The following is an 18402-nucleotide window of genomic DNA, read 5'->3' as shown; positions in this document are numbered from 1 at the left end:
CTCAGTCTTCCAGCCATACAAAGTATGCAGTGAATCCAGACTGAAGAAAGGGGGCCGAATACGCAGTGTGAGCCAATCCCTCCCTTTCCCTGGCTGCTAAAAGGAGGGTCATTATTGAAAGATTGTCAAATACTATCCCTTTCCCATATTCTGTTGGCAATGCTCTTGATAAGGGTCAGCAGTGCGACGTAAAATACTTCGACTTCGCAAAAGCGTTTGATAGCGTCTCGCACGCCCGGCTGATACACAAGCTACATCATTATGGAGTCCGTGGCCAAAGTCCTAGACTGGTTCACGCACTACTTAACAGAACCCAGTGCACAGTAATTCAGGGAGCAACATCTTCACCTCTCCCAGTACTCTCCGGTGTACCTCAAGGCAGTCTACTTGGTCCTCTACTCTTCCTAGTATACATCAATGACTTACCAGCCCTTTTGGACCCTGGTACCTCACTAAGTCTTTTTGCGGATGACACCAAATGCTACCGTACTATCAGCTCTCCCTCTGACGCTGTCAAACTGCAGAGTGATCTTGACGTTCTATCAGAGTGGAGCCGAGCATGGAAGGCACCTCAAGCAATTACGGACATGAGATAAGTTGAAGCTCTGCAACGCCGTGCGATTAAAGTCATACTAACAAATAGCGCTGAACTTACAAAAGTGATACTAACAAATAACGCTGAACTTACATGCCAGGAACGCTTAGAACTGGCAAATTTGCTACCCCTCTCCTACTGGCATGAAATTAATGACCTTGTTTTTATGCATAAATGCCTAAATGGACACTTTAATATTCCTTCCTCGCATTACTTTAAACCATTGCCATCACTAAGATCGTCCCGCCACAGGAGCAACCTTGATATAGCCACCCCCCTCTGTGAAACTAAGCTTTTTCAAAATTCATTTTTCAATCGAATTCCGAAGGTGTGGAATTCACTCCCTGTAGATATACGCACTACGTCATCATCACCCTCTTTAAAAAAAAAATAGCAGTCAGATATAACCAGGCGCTCCAAACTACTTTCCATGCCGAAAATGCAATTACATGGAAATCTGTTTTTCCTAAGTGCTGCCGCGCTAGGAATATTCTTGCGCAACACCCTGTTGCTATTAGCCATTTAGTTGTTGTCGTTATTGCCAATTATTTTTTTCCTTTTTTGTAAAGGGTTACACTTGAGTTGGAGCCGTGCTCTGTTATGTCAACCTTACCGCTATTTCAATATGTGTTATAGTGGTAGAAGCCTTATAAATAAATGAATTAATGAATGAATAAACAAACAAATAAATAAAATAAATAAATATACCACCCCCCACTGTAGCACTTTAATTTGATTTTTCGGTGAAATCAAAAACTATATTGATTTCGTATTTTATTTGCCTTTATGCTAGACAAGTAAATTATCACAAGTGCATAATTTAAACAATATAATGACTTAAATCGAAGGCGAAAAATATAGTTAGTGATTTTTATGTGGTTTTTATGAGAATAGAAAAAAAAGTAGATAAGCGTCATGGTAGATAAGCGTCATGGTAGATAAGCGTCATGGTAGATAAGCGTCATGGTAGATAAGCGTCATGGTAGATAAGCGTCATGGTAGATAAGCGTCATGGTAGATAAGCGTCATGGTAGATAAGCGTCATGGTAGATAAGCGTCATGGTAGATAAGCGTCATGGTAGATAAGCGTCATGGTAGCAACTATATACACAGCATTTTGGCTGTACAATGCTCTTGCAAGGTATACCAACCGTGCATTACTGGGGAGGCAATAACCAGCCCTGTGAGACAGTTACACCACACAGCTTGCTAAAGTGTTCAGACAGCCGTCTAGCATTTTTTTCGCGTTTCACTCAAACTTGAAGATAGAATACTGGAGGGTATTTCTTTATTATCTTCTTTTATCATTAACAACAACAACAAAAAAAGAGATGGAAATCAAAATCCATCAACACTACTAGCATCTACACTATCTCTACTCATGGTAAGATCTTGTAATGAATCAAGAAAGAAGGGTTGGCTAAACATAATGCTTGGTGCAACTTACCACTCAAAGCTATTAATGTGATATCCTTTTACAGTAAGGGTAAAAGAAAGCAGGCAATGCTTGGCCTGTTTGGGCAAATGTGAAATGTCAGAAACAACTTTGCTCACTATTTGCTACTTTTGTTTCAGTTAATCATGGGAACATACCAAAACGATATGTCTCCATCATAACAATATGGTGACAGGTTCAGGTTTGGTGACTAGTTTTGTTTCTTTGTTCAAATAATGAAATATATTTTTTATAATAAAAGTGTAGTATGCTTTTTGTAATCCTCACAATAAAACAAATAAAAAATCAATTATTACACATCCCAGTTACATTTGCATGCAATAGTCACTTTGGGTAACACTACTGTCACCTTAAACTACAACACTTCACTCCAGTTATATCTGCATGCAACAGTCATTTTGGGTTAATCTACTGTCACTTAAACTACAACACTTCACTCCAGTTATATCTGCATGCAACAGTCATTTTGGGTTAATCTACTGTCACTTAAACTACAACACTTCACTCCGGTTATATCTGCATGCAACAGTCATTTTGGGTTAATCTACTGTCACTTAAACTACAACACTTCACTCCAGTTATATCTGCATGCAACAGTCATTTTGGGTTAATCTACTGTCACTTAAACTACAACACTTCACTCCAGTTATATCTGCATGCAACAGTCATTTTGGGTTAATCTACTGTCACTTAAACTACAACACTTCACTCCAGTTATATCTGCATGCAACAGTCATTTTGGGTTAATCTACTGTCACTTAAACTACAACACTTCACTCCGGTTATATCTGCATGCAACAGTCATTTTGGGTTAATCTACTGTCACTTAAACTACAACACTTCACTCCAGTTATATCTGCATGCAACAGTCATTTTGGGTTAATCTACTGTCACTTAAACTACAACACTTCACTCCAGTTATATCTGCATGCAACAGTCATTTTGGGTTAATCTACTGTCACTTAAACTACAACACTTCACTCCAGTTATATCTGCATGCAACAGTCATTTTGGGTTAATCTACTGTCACTTAAACTACAACACTTCACTCCGGTTATATCTGCATGCAACAGTCATTTTGGGTTAATCTACTGTCACTTAAACTACAACACTTCACTCCAGTTATATCTGCATGCAACAGTCATTTTGGGTTAATCTACTGTCACTTAAACTACAACACTTCACTCCAGTTATATCTGCATGCAACAGTCATTTTGGGTTAATCTACTGTCACTTAAACTACAACACTTCACTCCGGTTATATCTGCATGCAACAGTCATTTTGGGTTAATCTACTGTCACTTAAACTACAACACTTCACTCCAGTTATATCTGCATGCAACAGTCATTTTGGGTTAATCTACTGTCACTTAAACTACAACACTTCACTCCAGTTATATCTGCATGCAACAGTCATTTTGGGTTAATCTACTGTCACTTAAACTACAACACTTCACTCCAGTTATATCTGCATGCAACAGTCATTTTGGGTTAATCTACTGTCACTTAAACTACAACACTTCACTCCAGTTATATCTGCATGCAACAGTCATTTTGGGTTAATCTACTGTCACTTAAACTACAACACTTCACTCCGGTTCTACCCTCATGCAGCTAGCCAAATCACATAACAGAACAAGATTCTCCTTTCTTCGTGTTATGAAAATTTGCTTGATTTCTGGGTGTTTGTGCAGTTGTCCTGGGTCTGGCACCACCCTGGGATGAAGGGGCACTTCCGAGGTAAGCAGGGGTACTCCCAGAGGAGGCAGTGTGACTACCTTGGTAGACTGGAGAAGGTGCAATTCCATAATAGGGAGTGTTGCTTCCAAGAAATGGCGGTGTATTCCCTATACTGGAAATGTTACCTGAAGAATTTCCTCCATGGTAGGCAGGGGAACCTCCCTGATAAGTAGGGGTACTTCCTGGATAGTGAAGAGATGAAATACTGGGAGGTACATGGCCAATGCCTTGCCCAGTAGCCAGAGACAGTGCAGCTCCCCCTGTGTTGGCAGTGGATGCGGCAGCCGCAGTGACTTTATACTCTATGAGGTAGCTCGGGTAGTACTGGTTCAGGTCAAACATGACAAAGACCTGTCCGAAAGATAAAGAGCCATAGCTAGATATGGAGGTGGGAAAAGGTATAAATATGGTGTATACATCGGCCCACAAAAGGAAGTCAAAATTTAAATGAAGACAGGAACAGCAAATGAGAGAAACTTGACTTGCCTCTTTTCATAATGATGATTATTACGTAGACAAATTGGTTATAAAATCTTACATTCTATGATAAACATGTGGCAGGGCCGTAGCAAGGGTTGGGGCACTGGGGTATGTGCCCCCTCCCCCAATATTTCAAGGCCTGATGATGATGATGATGGAGGTAATGTGAGTTGATATTGCCTGTGTGGTTGTGCAGATGATTATGTAGATTGTGGTGATGACAAAATAGTTATAATGGATGAACAGTAAAGTTGAGTTGGTGTGTTATACAACTCTATAATCGAATAATTGAAATATTCGACAAAATCTCCTACAATACAAACCTCTGGGTGACATCATCAACGCATGTATCAAATAGGTCACTGCTGACACAAACCTCTGGGTGTTGGACATCATCAACGCATGAATCAAATAGGTCACTGCTGGGGTTGTTAGAGTCCTTGCGTGGCGGCTTCCTATACGAAGGTTCACCCTCAGTGTAATCTCCCACCAGGGCGTCCACCACAAACATGTATTGCAGGCCATCTTCATCAGCTGTGGGGAAAATATTCCACTCCAATTATTTCAATGTATGCAGTTAGGAGTGTTGGAAGTTATAGCCTGAAGAGGTATGTATGTTAGGCAATCCCAAACATTTTATTTAAAAAAAAAAAACATCAGAGCTGTATCTCAAGTTCAAGTTCATTGTTATTCTGACCATCATGATCACTTATCCCATTCGAGCCTGTCAGGATAAGGGAATCAAATGCCAAACTGTTTGAAAAGCTATCTCTGTCAAAGAAGGATAAGGTTAAGTGATAAAATTTTGAATATTTGCCACTAGTTCAGTATCTGTTTCTTCATTTCTCATTATCTTCTCTGTGCAGCCTTTATCAAAAGCTGAAGCAATTCATCTCTTCTCTTCGCTTTCCCATTATCGCTTAGCCTTTATCCTTTTTTGATGGAGATAGCTTAAAAAATCAAACCGCGCTGCCATACTCCAGCAGCATTTTTTTTTCAACAAATGCACAGAGCCTTGCTTTCATATCTAATTTCGGCACCATTCTGCACTCAAAGCGGTAGCCGAAGTGGCAAAATGATAATCACTAACACCACCAGCGTCATCATTATCATCACTAAAACTACTAAAACCATTCAAAAGTTCATCGCCGCTTCTAACCTGTGGAATATTGATCACCAGTGAGTGCTGATTTGGCAAAATATGCTCCTTCGCCATACATATTCCCAGTTTCATTGACATCTGAGCGCCAGTCAAAATTCTCCCTGCATGTATTGCGGATGTCTATCGCAGAAGTTCCACGAAACAGTCTTCGCTGTTCCACTTCACCTTTGGTCTTTCGACTCATTTGGCTTTTCTTTCTAAAATATAAGAAAAAAAATTGGGATCCATGGGTTTTGATTGTGGAAGCAAGTTTTGCAATCAAATAACAAAGGACCCAATTTTATGAGAACCAGTCAGTTAATTGGTTAGAAATTTAATCTGAAAAAATATTGAGAGTAAGTCACGATGATCACAAAGATAATACATCATACTCTGCTTCTAGGTGCATACACTGTTACTTAAGATAGTTCCTCTTCGTACCTGATGAAGTTTTCCCACAGTTCAGGGTTCTGCACTCGTGAGATAGCTTGGACTTTCACCTTTCCTGGGTGTTGTCTCATGGAAGACATAAAATGCCTTTGCACATCTTTGTTTTCACTTGAATCAGACTCTAACTCAACCAAGCAAAGTTCTTGTGCATCTGGCATAGGTTTCCAGTGTGGTGGTACCTGGCGAGGGGATGTCATTACGACAATTGGTGCTTTGCTAAAAAAATAAAAAATGCAGTAATTAACACCAGGCTCTAGAGAGAAGAAAAAACTCCCTACATTATTAAAGCAATCACCAATTATATAATGCTAAAATCTGTATGGTCAACCATAATCTTTTTAGTCATATAATGAAATACTACATGTTTGTTTTAAGTGCAGTGCCCCCTTTTAATTAGTACCCCTTTTTAGGCATGAAACATTGAATAAGTCTTAAATACAGTCATTCTGTATAGCATTTGAGTATTTCTAGTTTATGTAAATTCCTTACAATCTTCAGATTTAATGAAATGATAAGTCAGTGATGAAGAAAACCTGATTTCCCTTTGACAAAGTCTTGTTTAAGTTACCTTTGGTGTTCCTTGAAATCTTTTGTGCCAATAATTTTGGGTCTCCTCACAACCCTTCGCAATTTCCATCCAGGGTTATCTAGGTTTTGTTGATACATCCGTTGTCTCTTGAAGAAAATCCTGTAGTTGTAACCATTACTGCAGAGAAAGTCAAAGTGCTTATCCCCATCCTGGAAATGCATCTCTAGTACCCTGGAGTCGGGCCCCTTGCCCTGTGAAGCAAAGGAATACAAGGTCAGATAAAGTCATGTGTATTCAGACTGCTGGTGGCCAAGGGGGGATTCCTAAATGTAGTCAGGTGGGGTGGGTCCTCATCGCGAAATGGGGACCCTCAAAAGACACCAAACTTGGCCTAGTCAAACAGAATTTACCCCTAAAAGATATAGTTTACAAACGAAATAAAATGATCACCTAAGTACTGTAAAAAATAGATCTGAATATATCTGAGCTAGAAGGAACACCAGAAGGAACACCAGAAGGAACACCAGAAGGAACACCAGAAGGAACACCAGAAGGAGCACCAGAAGGAACACCAGAAGGAACACCAGAAGGAACACCAGAAGGAACACCAGAAGGAACACCAGAAGGAACACCAGAAGGAACACCAGAAGGAACACCAGAAGGAACACCAGAAGGAACACCAGAAGGAACACCAGAAGGAACACCAGAAGGAACACCGGAAGGAGCACCAGAAGGAGCACCAGAAAGAACACCAGAAGGAACACCAGAAGGAACACCAGAAGGAACACCAGAAGGAGCAATGGCTTGAGATATGATCACTAATGAGTTTTTTGCCACAAACACCAAACAAGGATACAATTTTTCCATTGTATAATCTAAAATATAACTAGACCTCAAATTTTAACCTATAAGATCCATCAGCACCTGACCACATGTGAGAGGGTGTAAGAGGTCCTGACCACATGTGAGAGGGTGTAAGAGGTCCTGACCACATGTGAGAGGGTGTAAGAGGTCCTGACCACATGTGAGAGGGTGTAAGAGGTCCTGACCACATGTGAGAGGGTGTAAGAGGTCCTAACCACATGTGAGAGGGTGTAAGAGGTCCTGACCTCACTCAGTACAACCCCATTGATGTTCTACATGGCTGTACAGTAGTTAAGTGGGGGGGAGTGTTGGGCATGTCCCCCTCCCCCAGTAGAATCATTGTGCAAAAGACATATATGGAATAGAATGACTGATACATGACCCATTCTCCCCAAGTTAAAATTGTCATACAGCCTTTAGTCACATATCAGCTAAGTATAGTCATATATCAGCTAAGTATAGTCGTTTATATAACGACACTCGTAAATCGCGTGCTCTGATTGGTCAAGGGCCCATGTGTTATTAGAGGACACAAGCACGCTCGGCCTCAGCATGCAAGCTAAATACTGTATAGTCAATTTGTTTGTATATGGGTTGTGTCAGGCAATTGGGTAGAACAACAAGAAAAAAAGCAATACCGTCATCTTGGAATTGCTCCAACATAAAATCTCTCAGTAATTCCACGTTCTTGCACTCTGTAGCTGATTACTCTTAGCTTTTGCTTACACCAATACCCATGTTGAAGCCAAATGGAGCAATGAGGAAATGGCAAAAAGTATCTTTTATGTCATATGTCTACCAGGATCCTTTTTATAATGCAAAAACTACATGAATTTAATTTAAATAAATCAATTACGTGCTAATACACAATCATGCACAACCCATGTGCTAATATACTGTTCTGTACCTCCTTTGGCACATACTCCATGAAGACAGACTATCTTATTCACCCAATGTGTCATAGGCTGTTCCATACCTCCTTTGGCACATACTCCATGAAGACAGAATCATTCTCCTTCCAGTACCACACCCAAGTTGTGGCAAGGGGAATCGGAGATTCAATGGGTGGGAAATACACTGATGAGCCAGTTGACAAGCGCTTTAGACAGGCAATATCATGCTTGCCATATACAGAGATAACCATCAACTGGAAGTTGAATAGATACCTGGAGGAGGAACACAGGTATTTTTAAAGTCAAAAAAGTTCCTTTACAGATCTCTGGAGCATTCCTCCATCAGCAAAATACATATCGTGGACAGAGCTAAAATATTAATGGTCAAAAAGTGGTGTTGATCATAATGTTGTTTTTGTATAAACATTGCTTATTAAGAAAGTCCCTCAACACTTTACATGAGACTAATTTTAATTAATCAGTGTTATATAAATATTAAATGTGGCACACAGTATTAATTTATTAGTGTGAGTAAAGGCCGGTTCTCACTAGGACGCAAGCACAAGCGTAAGCGCAACAAGTGAAGTGCAATAAGAGATAGAGCCCTGGTTTAACAAATTTATCCTAAAAAAACACATGAGATTACAGTCTTGTATGTAGCCAGGCTTTCACACCTCAAACAAAATTTTCTGATATCTAGTGTTGTTTAATGTAATTTCAGAATATAATGTCTTGTTATTTCAAAAAATTAAATAATGTATGTATTGTTATTGATTACTATTTTAGATGCTAGTAGAATTATTTGAAATTAGGGGATAGTACTGTAATTTGTAGTAAATGTATAACAAAGTAATGGGGCAAGGCACCTCTTCTAATCCCCTCAACTCACCCTAAGCCGATAATAAGATTAATAACACTGTGAGCTAAAAAAGAGGAAATATCAAAAGGACTGCTAACTGGGTAAAGCCCGACGTCCCTCCTCCCTTGTTTCTTGCACAAAATGGTTATATGGGGGAGTGCTAAAACTATAACACAGCCTCACTCCCCCACTCCTTGCACAAAATGATTATATGGGCATAATGGAGTGCAAGATCATAATACAGCCCCATTGCCCCCTACCTCCACAAAACGGCTATATGCGGGAGTACTTAAACTATAACAAAGCCCTCCCCCCACCACTCCTTACATATTGGCATAGAGAAGTGCTAAAATCATAATACAGCCCCTCCCCCCCCCCCCCCCCCCCGTCCTACCTCCTTCCTTGCACAAAATAGTTATATCCAGGAGTGCTAAAACCATAACAAAGCCACCCCCCACCACCACCACTTCTTGCAATAAATGGTTATATATGAATGGGCATGGGGGAAAGCTAAAACCATAACACTACCCCCCCCCCCCTATCCCACTACTTGCACAAAATTGTAATAGGGGGGAGTGCTAAAACTATAACAAAATTCCCCTCCTACTCCTCCTTGCACAGAAATGGTTATGGGCATAGAGAGTGCCAAAAACCATAATACAGCCCTACTGCCCAGAGAACAATACTCACTCATCATCATCATTTGTCTCTAACAAATCCAGAGAAACCTTGAGCTTGGCTTGTTGGATCTTTGGATCCGAGTAAAGCTTCTCAAGCCTCATGTTATCCACGCTCCCAATAGCATGCCAGTCATCCTGCCAGGACTTATCACCTCTGTAGATCCACTGGTATGGAGTCGGGCAGTGGTGGAGTGAACATCTCACTCCATCTTTGCATTTGCCAAGAAGAAAATTGGGGCAGATCTCTGCATTAATATCCATGGCATGTATGTGGACTGAAAATTGGAGAAAAAATCACAGAATTATTGTTGAAGTTTTTTTTACTCTTTCCTTATATCTATCTATTTTTTATTAATAGCCTATAAGATTATTTATTCACATAATTATTATGTTTTCATCACTCTTGTTTTAACTCTTCTTGATAAAAACTACGAATAAACCAGCATTTTTTAAATTCTTTTAAAAATTTCACCCAATGTTCTTTTCTTTGCTGTTACAGAGGCTCCCTGTCTGTGAAAGTGGTGAGGAAATCAATGCACAAGCCACTAAAAACGTGTAGCAATTTTCTATTGCATATTTCATTGGCCAATGAAGACACAAAAGTGTGATATATATCATTCTTAAATAAAAACGTTTCAGCTAAATGATAGAAGTTTTTTCTTGAATTTACTCATTAAAACCTTACACATTAAGATAACAACAGCTTTTTTTAAACCACAGCTAGACAAAAAACATAGAGCAAAAAAGGAAGAGTTTTGTCTGTGATACTAAATCAGGGGTACACTATGTGCCGCACCTTTCGAATCCACACCTTTTTCATCTCGGCCCCCTTCCTCTGCAGCGAGCAAAATGTCATCATCGCCATCATCAGCAGCATCAGCACTTGTGTCATCACAGACCAAAACTTGTCCCATAACACGGAAGAGTTCTGAGTCTTGAGGAACCTTTCTCTTGAACCGACGTAGGACAGCCTTGGTATGTAAGGATTTCAATCCCCCCTCATGCATAAAGAAGCAGTTTTTTCTCCTGCACTTGCGCTGAATGAACTTCTTACAGACATGTATGCGGTTACATTTTTTTCCTGCCTTACATTGCTTCTTGTTGTGGTCCAGGCATACTTGAATCTGTGATGCCTGCACCTAGATTTCCAAGGAAGACATAAGCAAGTAAAGACATTTTTTAGGATAATAATACTGCTAGGAGGCTTCACCATCACGTCATATTGTCTAGGATGTTTTACCCTGCAGTGTGTACAGATAATCCAATCCAATCCCAATACCCTACTCACTTGTACCTACAATCAGCGACAAAACCTGTTGAAAATGACATTTTAAAAGTAGTCTTACTCAAACAATTTACAATTTGGGAACTTTTTATCCCCCTCCCACCATTCAAAGTTGCTATATAAGGTTGTCAGTAAAAGAATCCAACATTGATTTGGGGGAGGGGGGTTGGGATTGGGAGGGGAGGATATCAAAGGCACTATGCTACGTTATTTAGATTTCCGTCTGTGACTGCATTTGAGGCGTTAAAATTTTCAACAGTTTTGTCTCTGATTGTAGCAGGATTCACCACCATGGTCTAGTATTAGTGATAATCTCTCACCACATGGTCTAGTATTAGTGATAATCTCTTACCACATGGTCTAGTCTAGTGATAATCTCTCACCACATGGTCTAGTATTAGGGATAATCTCTCACCACATGGTCTAGTATTAGTGATAATCTCTTACCACATGGTCTAGTATTAGTGATAATCTCTCACCACATGGTCTAGTATTAGTGATAATCTCTTACCACATGGTCTAGTATTAGTGATAATCTCTTACCACATGGTCTAGTATTAGTGATAGTCTCTCACCACATGGTCCAGTATTAGTAATAATCTCTTACCGCATGGTCTAGTATTAGTAATAATCTCTTACCACATGGTCTAGTATTAGTGATAATCTCTTACCACATGGTCTAGTATTAGTGATAATCTCTCACCACATGGTCTAGTATTAGTGATAGTCTCTCACCACATGGTCTAGTATTAGTGATAGTCTCTCACCACATGGTCTAGTATTAGTGATAATCTCTTACCACATGGTCTAGTATTAGTGATAATCTCTCACCACATGGTCTAGTATTAGCTATAATCTCTTACCACATGGTCTAGTATTAGTGATAATCTCTCACCACATGGTCTAGTATTAGTGATAATCTCTCACCACATGGTCCAGTATTAGTAATAATCTCTTACCGCATGGTCTAGTATTAGTAATAATCTCTTACCACATGGTCTAGTATTAGTGATAATCTCTCACCACATGGTCTAGTATTAGTGATAATCTCTTACCGCATGGTCTAGTATTAGTAATAATCTCTTACCACATGGTCTAGTATTAGTGATAGTCTCTCACCACATGGTCTAGTATTAGTGATAGTCTCTCACCACATGGTCCAGTATTAGTAATAATCTCTTACCACATGGTCTAGTATTAGGGATAATCTCTCACCACATGGTCTAGTATTAGTGATAATCTCTTACCACATGGTCTAGTATTAGTGATAGTCTCTCACCACATGGTCTAGTATTAGTGATAATCTCTTACCACATGGTCTAGTATTAGTGATAATCTCTTACCACATGGTCTAGTATTAGTGATAATCTCTTACCACATGGTCTAGTCTAGTGATAATCTCTCACCACATGGTCTAGTATTAGTGATAATCTCTTACCACATGGTCTAGTATTAGTGATAATCTCTTACCACATGGTCTAGTATTAGTGATAATCTCTTACCACATGGTCTAGTATTAGTGATAATCTCTTACCACATGGTCTAGTATTAGTGATAATCTCTTACCACATGGTCTAGTATTAGTGATAGTCTCTCACCACATGGTCTAGTATTAGTGATAATCTCTCACCACATGGTCTAGTATTAGTGATAATCTCTTACCACATGGTCTAGTATTAGTGATAATCTCTCACCACATGGTCTAGTATTAGTGATAATCTCTTACCACATGGTCTAGTATTAGTGATAATCTCTCACCACATGGTCTAGTATTAGTGATAATCTCTTACCACATGGTCTAGTATTAGTGATAATCTCTTACCACATGGTCTAGTATTAGCTATAATCTCTTACCACATGGTCTAGTATTAGTGATAGTCTCTCACCACATGGTCTAGTATTAGTAATAATCTCTTACCACATGGTCTAGTATTAGTAATAATCTCTCACCACATGGTCTAGTATTAGCTATAATCTCTTACCACATGGTCTAGTATTAGTGATAGTCTCTCACCACATGGTCTAGTATTAGTAATAATCTCTTACCGCATGGTCTAGTATTAGTGATAATCTCTTACCACATGGTCTAGTATAAGTGATAATCTCTTACCACATGGTCTAGTATTAGTGATAGTCTCTCACCACATGGTCCAGTATTAGTAATAATCTCTTACCACATGGTCTAGTATTAGTGATAATCTCTCACCACATGGTCTAGTAGTAGTGATAATCTCTCACCACATGGTCTAGTATTAGTGATAATCTCTTACCACATGGTCTAGTATTAGTGATAATCTCTCACCACATGGTCTAGTATTAGTGATAATCTCTCACCACATGGTCTAGTATTAGTGATAATCTCTTACCGCATGGTCTAGTATTAGTAATAATCTCTTACCACATGGTCTAGTATTAGTGATAGTCTCTCACCACATGGTCTAGTATTAGTGATAGTCTCTCACCACATGGTCCAGTATTAGTAATAATCTCTTACCACATGGTCTAGTATTAGGGATAATCTCTCACCACATGGTCTAGTATTAGTGATAATCTCTTACCACATGGTCTAGTATTAGTGATAATCTCTTACCACATGGTCTAGTATTAGTGATAATCTCTTACCACATGGTCTAGTCTAGTGATAATCTCTCACCACATGGTCTAGTATTAGTGATAATCTCTTACCACATGGTCTAGTATTAGTGATAATCTCTTACCACATGGTCTAGTATTAGTGATAATCTCTTACCACATGGTCTAGTATTAGTGATAATCTCTTACCACATGGTCTAGTATTAGTGATAATCTCTTACCACATGGTCTAGTATTAGTGATAATCTCTTACCACATGGTCTAGTCTAGTGATAATCTCTCACCACATGGTCTAGTATTAGTGATAATCTCTTACCACATGGTCTAGTATTAGTGATAATCTCTTACCACATGGTCTAGTATTAGTGATAATCTCTTACCACATGGTCTAGTATTAGTGATAATCTCTTACCACATGGTCTAGTATTAGTGATAATCTCTTACCACATGGTCTAGTATTAGTGATAGTCTCTCACCACATGGTCTAGTATTAGTGATAATCTCTCACCACATGGTCTAGTATTAGTGATAATCTCTTACCACATGGTCTAGTATTAGTGATAATCTCTCACCACATGGTCTAGTATTAGTGATAATCTCTTACCACATGGTCTAGTATTAGGGATAATCTCTCACCACATGGTCTAGTATTAGTGATAATCTCTTACCACATGGTCTAGTATTAGTGATAATCTCTTACCACATGGTCTAGTATTAGCTATAATCTCTTACCACATGGTCTAGTATTAGTGATAGTCTCTCACCACATGGTCTAGTATTAGTAATAATCTCTTACCACATGGTCTAGTATTAGTAATAATCTCTCACCACATGGTCTAGTATTAGCTATAATCTCTTACCACATGGTCTAGTATTAGTGATAGTCTCTCACCACATGGTCTAGTATTAGTAATAATCTCTTACCGCATGGTCTAGTATTAGTGATAATCTCTTACCACATGGTCTAGTATAAGTGATAATCTCTTACCACATGGTCTAGTATTAGTGATAGTCTCTCACCACATGGTCCAGTATTAGTAATAATCTCTTACCACATGGTCTAGTATTAGTGATAATCTCTCACCACATGGTCTAGTAGTAGTGATAATCTCTCACCACATGGTCTAGTATTAGTGATAATCTCTTACCACATGGTCTAGTATTAGTGATAATCTCTCACCACATGGTCTAGTATTAGCTATAATCTCTTACCACATGGTCTAGTATTAGTGATAATCTCTTACCACATGGTCTAGTATTAGTGATAATCTCTCACCACATGGTCTAGTATTACTGATAATCTCTTACCACATGGTCTAGTATTAGTGATAATCTCTCACCACATGGTCTAGTATTAGTGATAATCTCTCACCACATGGTCTAGTATTAGTGATAATCTCTCACCACATGGTCTAGTATAAGTGATAATCTCTTACCACATGGTCTAGTATTAGTGATAATCTCTCACCACATGGTCTAGTAGTAGTGATAATCTCTCACCACATGGTCTAGTATTAGTGATAATCTCTTACCACATGGTCTAGTATTAGTGATAATCTCTCACCACATGGTCTAGTATTAGCTATAATCTCTTACCACATGGTCTAGTATTAGTGATAATCTCTTACCACATGGTCTAGTATTAGTGATAATCTCTCACCACATGGTCTAGTATTACTGATAATATCTTACCACATGGTCTAGTATTAGTGATAATCTCTTACCAACAGACGCAGCTGTTCATCTGTCAGTCCATCCAGGTTCAGCGCTGCCACAACCTTCTGATTGTGTTCTCCTTGAAAGCTGTGGTTCCTCTTGCAAGTTGCACCAAAGCTGCATTCATCGTTTGCAACATACTCCTTACAAATGTGGAGATAAGGACAGTTGAATTTCTTACATTCACCAGACCTGCTGAGGTGCTGAAAGCACATTCTGGCCTTAAGTGAAATGGCAGTGACCTCAAGGATGTCCCCATTCTCATCTTCTTTGAGGAGGAAGCTTGAGTGACGCCTGCGCAGCCAATTCTCCGTAGACTCTAAAGGAGGCGGTAGGAGCTCAGTGTGCAAAAGAAGAGCTGAAAATGAAGCAGTGCCCCCATAGATCTTGATTAAACAATCAAAGACCTGTTTCTCTAACCCTTGAAAATTGGTTGATGGGTTAGAAACAGAGTCTTCAGAATCTTGGGAGAGACTAAAATCAAATGATGAAGTACCCTGAGAGAGATCTAATGAGAATAGATCATCAGCCAGGGAGTTGTTTGTACTCATGCTTGATTTCTCTGCTCCAGATGGGGGGATGAGGGGGGATGCGTCTACGGCGTAATCTGAGTACTGGCTTAGACCATGATCGACATACTCAAAGTCATCCAGATCAACAAGCTTGTTGTCCTCATCAGAGAAGTCAATCAGGTTGTCATCATCTTGGAAGGTTTCACATTCAGGGGGATTTTCAGCAGCATTGCTTCCTTCATCTGAAGTGTGCTGCTTTTTACGGCCTCTTGTCCTTCGCCATCTTCTTCCTCGTGGTTGCTTCTCATTCTCCACACTATATCCAGATGACCCACCACTAGGGGCGGCTCTACTGCCTTGGTAACCACCTCTACCTTTGCTCTCCCTACCTGGCCCACCTCCCCTTCCTCGTCCCCTCACACCTGGGAGGTCTGGAAGCTTGGTAGGGTTGGCAGTTATAATGTTCATTAGTGGCTTGGGAGCATTTTTAGGCTGAAAATCCGCATCTCTTTTTGTACCCTTCGCTTTACCATCATTTTTCTTCCCTCTCTGTCTTATTTGCTGTTGTTTTTGGGTGTCACACTCATCATTATCATCTGGAGAGAGTTCAGAATCATCAATATTCATGGTGTGCAATTGTTGTGTGTTGACAGAGGATTTTCCTTCTTGTCCAGAGCCCAACAAATTTAGATCATTTAGAGCAGATTGGCTGTCTGATAGTGATTGCTTTTGTAGGCTTTGGGGGACAAGTATATTACTCTTCAAGAACTTCACTATCAAAGTAGGTGGAACTCCATGTGACTTGAAAACAGCTTGATTATGCCGTGTCTTGATGTCATGAGACAGTTGACAGTTACCATCAGCACATTCATCAATGACAAAGCCAGGACAAGCATGGATTCCAGAGCACTTCTCATCACATTTCCCTGCAACATACTGTTCACAAATGTGCGGCATGTTGAGGGAAACAAGTTTTCTTATAGTACCACTTGGGTGAGCCTTTAAGTTGAATTTCTCAGTTTTCTTGATGTTTTCAATATCATGGAAGTTATGAGATTTCGGACAGTTGTTCTTATTGCTACACTGTCCTTCTATGTACCCCTTACAGATATGCCATCTAGGGCAGTTTTCACCTTGACTGCAATTTCCATTCAGGTAATAGGAGCACATTAATGAATGAAACACTATTTGAACTTCATTTGGCTTTGAGGGTTTCCCACAAAGTGACAAATGGGCTGCACCTTTTTCTGAGTTTGCCGCCAGAGTCTCTATACACTCCTTTAGCTGTTGGAACGAGTGAGACTGTAAGGGAGACGGGGACTGCAAGAGCCTTTTCACTTTCTCTGAACCTCCTTTGGAAGCAATAACATTCATCAATTTCAGTGCTTTATTGAGCTTCTCATCTTCATTTGAAGATCCAACTTGTTGATTGACTTTGCTTGAGGTCAAATCTCCAGATTTCTTACTCTTTATGCTTTCTGTATCTGTTGTCGCACTCGCCTCTTCACTCATTTCACCTGGACATTTCTTTCCCTGTAGTTCCAGGGGCACGATAAGATTGCACTTGATCTGATTTATAGTGAGTTTGGAAGGAAACTGAAAAGTATTGTATACAAATGTATTTTTAAAACTTTTAATGTTATGTGCAAAATACCAATTTTTGCTTTTGTGTAAATGCTGTGAAACACATTCACCAGCAAGAAATGCAGGACACAAGTGAACTGACAGACAGTCATGGCATATTTCTCCCCGGATATAACTTTCACAGAGAGAAGGAAGACTTTTTAAAACTAACTTCTTAATCACAACATTAGGCAAGCGATCCACCTTCAAACATTCTGCTTTATGACGATTATCCTTGTCAAGAAAATCATGTGATTTGTCGCAGTGGGTACCCGTGCAACTCCCTTCTAGAAATCCTTTGCATATATGCCATCGGGTACAGCTATTTCCACTTTTACAAAAACCTTGCTCGTAAGATACACAAAGATATGTCTTTAGAATGACTCGCACACTTCTGTTGCCGTTCCAATAGACGAAAACAAAGTTTTCGTTGTTTTCTGCCTCCTTATTTCGCCACTTAAGCCACATGTCTAGGCAGATAGAGGAAAGGCCTTGAAGTGGAGAGGGGGGACTTGTAAGCTCTGAAACTTCGACTTCGCCGCCTTTGCCACAGATGAAGTTAAACACTTTCATGATTGCCTTGCAGGTTTTCAGGGCCTCGGGGATGGGCTCAATACGATGAGAAATATTACAAGCCATAATAACTAGTGCTTACTCCACAACCGAAAGCTTATGGCAAAGACGAAGAACGAGAAGCGAGAAATCACACGACAATGGCGACGTCTTACCTGTAAACTGTGTGTGTCGTAAACTGTAAACTATTTCTGAGAATTCAGACGAGAGCCTGGGAATAACACAGGGCTCCCAAGACAACGAATAATGTGATGGTATCACAGGTGTCCCAAACTCGCAGTATGTGATAGGACTGTAGTGTAGTAGGATAGGGAGTTAATTCTGCTATGAAATAAAAAAATCTTACAAATATGATAGAGATTTTCAAGTTTAATTAAGCGCCTCTCTCGAATAAGCGCCTTCCCGAATATAAGG

General features: G+C 39.6%; 1 protein-coding gene across 2 annotated transcripts; it reads right to left on the bottom strand.

Moving 5' to 3' along the window:
- Nucleotides 1-1866: 1866 nt before the first annotated feature.
- LOC5516216 lies at nucleotides 1867-18183 on the bottom strand. 2 transcript variants are annotated; one of them, XM_001636301.3, is made up of 9 exons: nucleotides 15289-18183; nucleotides 10484-10826; nucleotides 9698-9962; nucleotides 8232-8421; nucleotides 6431-6642; nucleotides 5854-6078; nucleotides 5431-5630; nucleotides 4648-4805; nucleotides 1867-4142 (listed from the first exon to the last, which is right to left on the bottom strand). In XM_001636301.3, exons 1-9 carry the CDS (start codon nucleotides 18052-18054, stop codon nucleotides 3675-3677), a joined length of 4827 nt encoding a protein of 1608 aa, XP_001636351.2. In that variant the 5' UTR covers nucleotides 18055-18183; the 3' UTR covers nucleotides 1867-3674. The 2 variants fall into 2 exon arrangements, with proteins under 2 accessions (XP_001636351.2, XP_032241892.1); XM_032386001.2 differs by having other exon boundaries at nucleotides 10499-10826.
- Nucleotides 18184-18402: the final 219 nt, after the last annotated feature.

The sequence above is a fragment of the Nematostella vectensis genome, chromosome 8 (genome assembly GCF_932526225.1).
Source record: "Nematostella vectensis chromosome 8, jaNemVect1.1, whole genome shotgun sequence".
Taxonomy (NCBI): domain Eukaryota; kingdom Metazoa; phylum Cnidaria; class Anthozoa; order Actiniaria; family Edwardsiidae; genus Nematostella; species Nematostella vectensis.
This window is presented reverse-complemented; position numbering and strand designations above follow the sequence as displayed.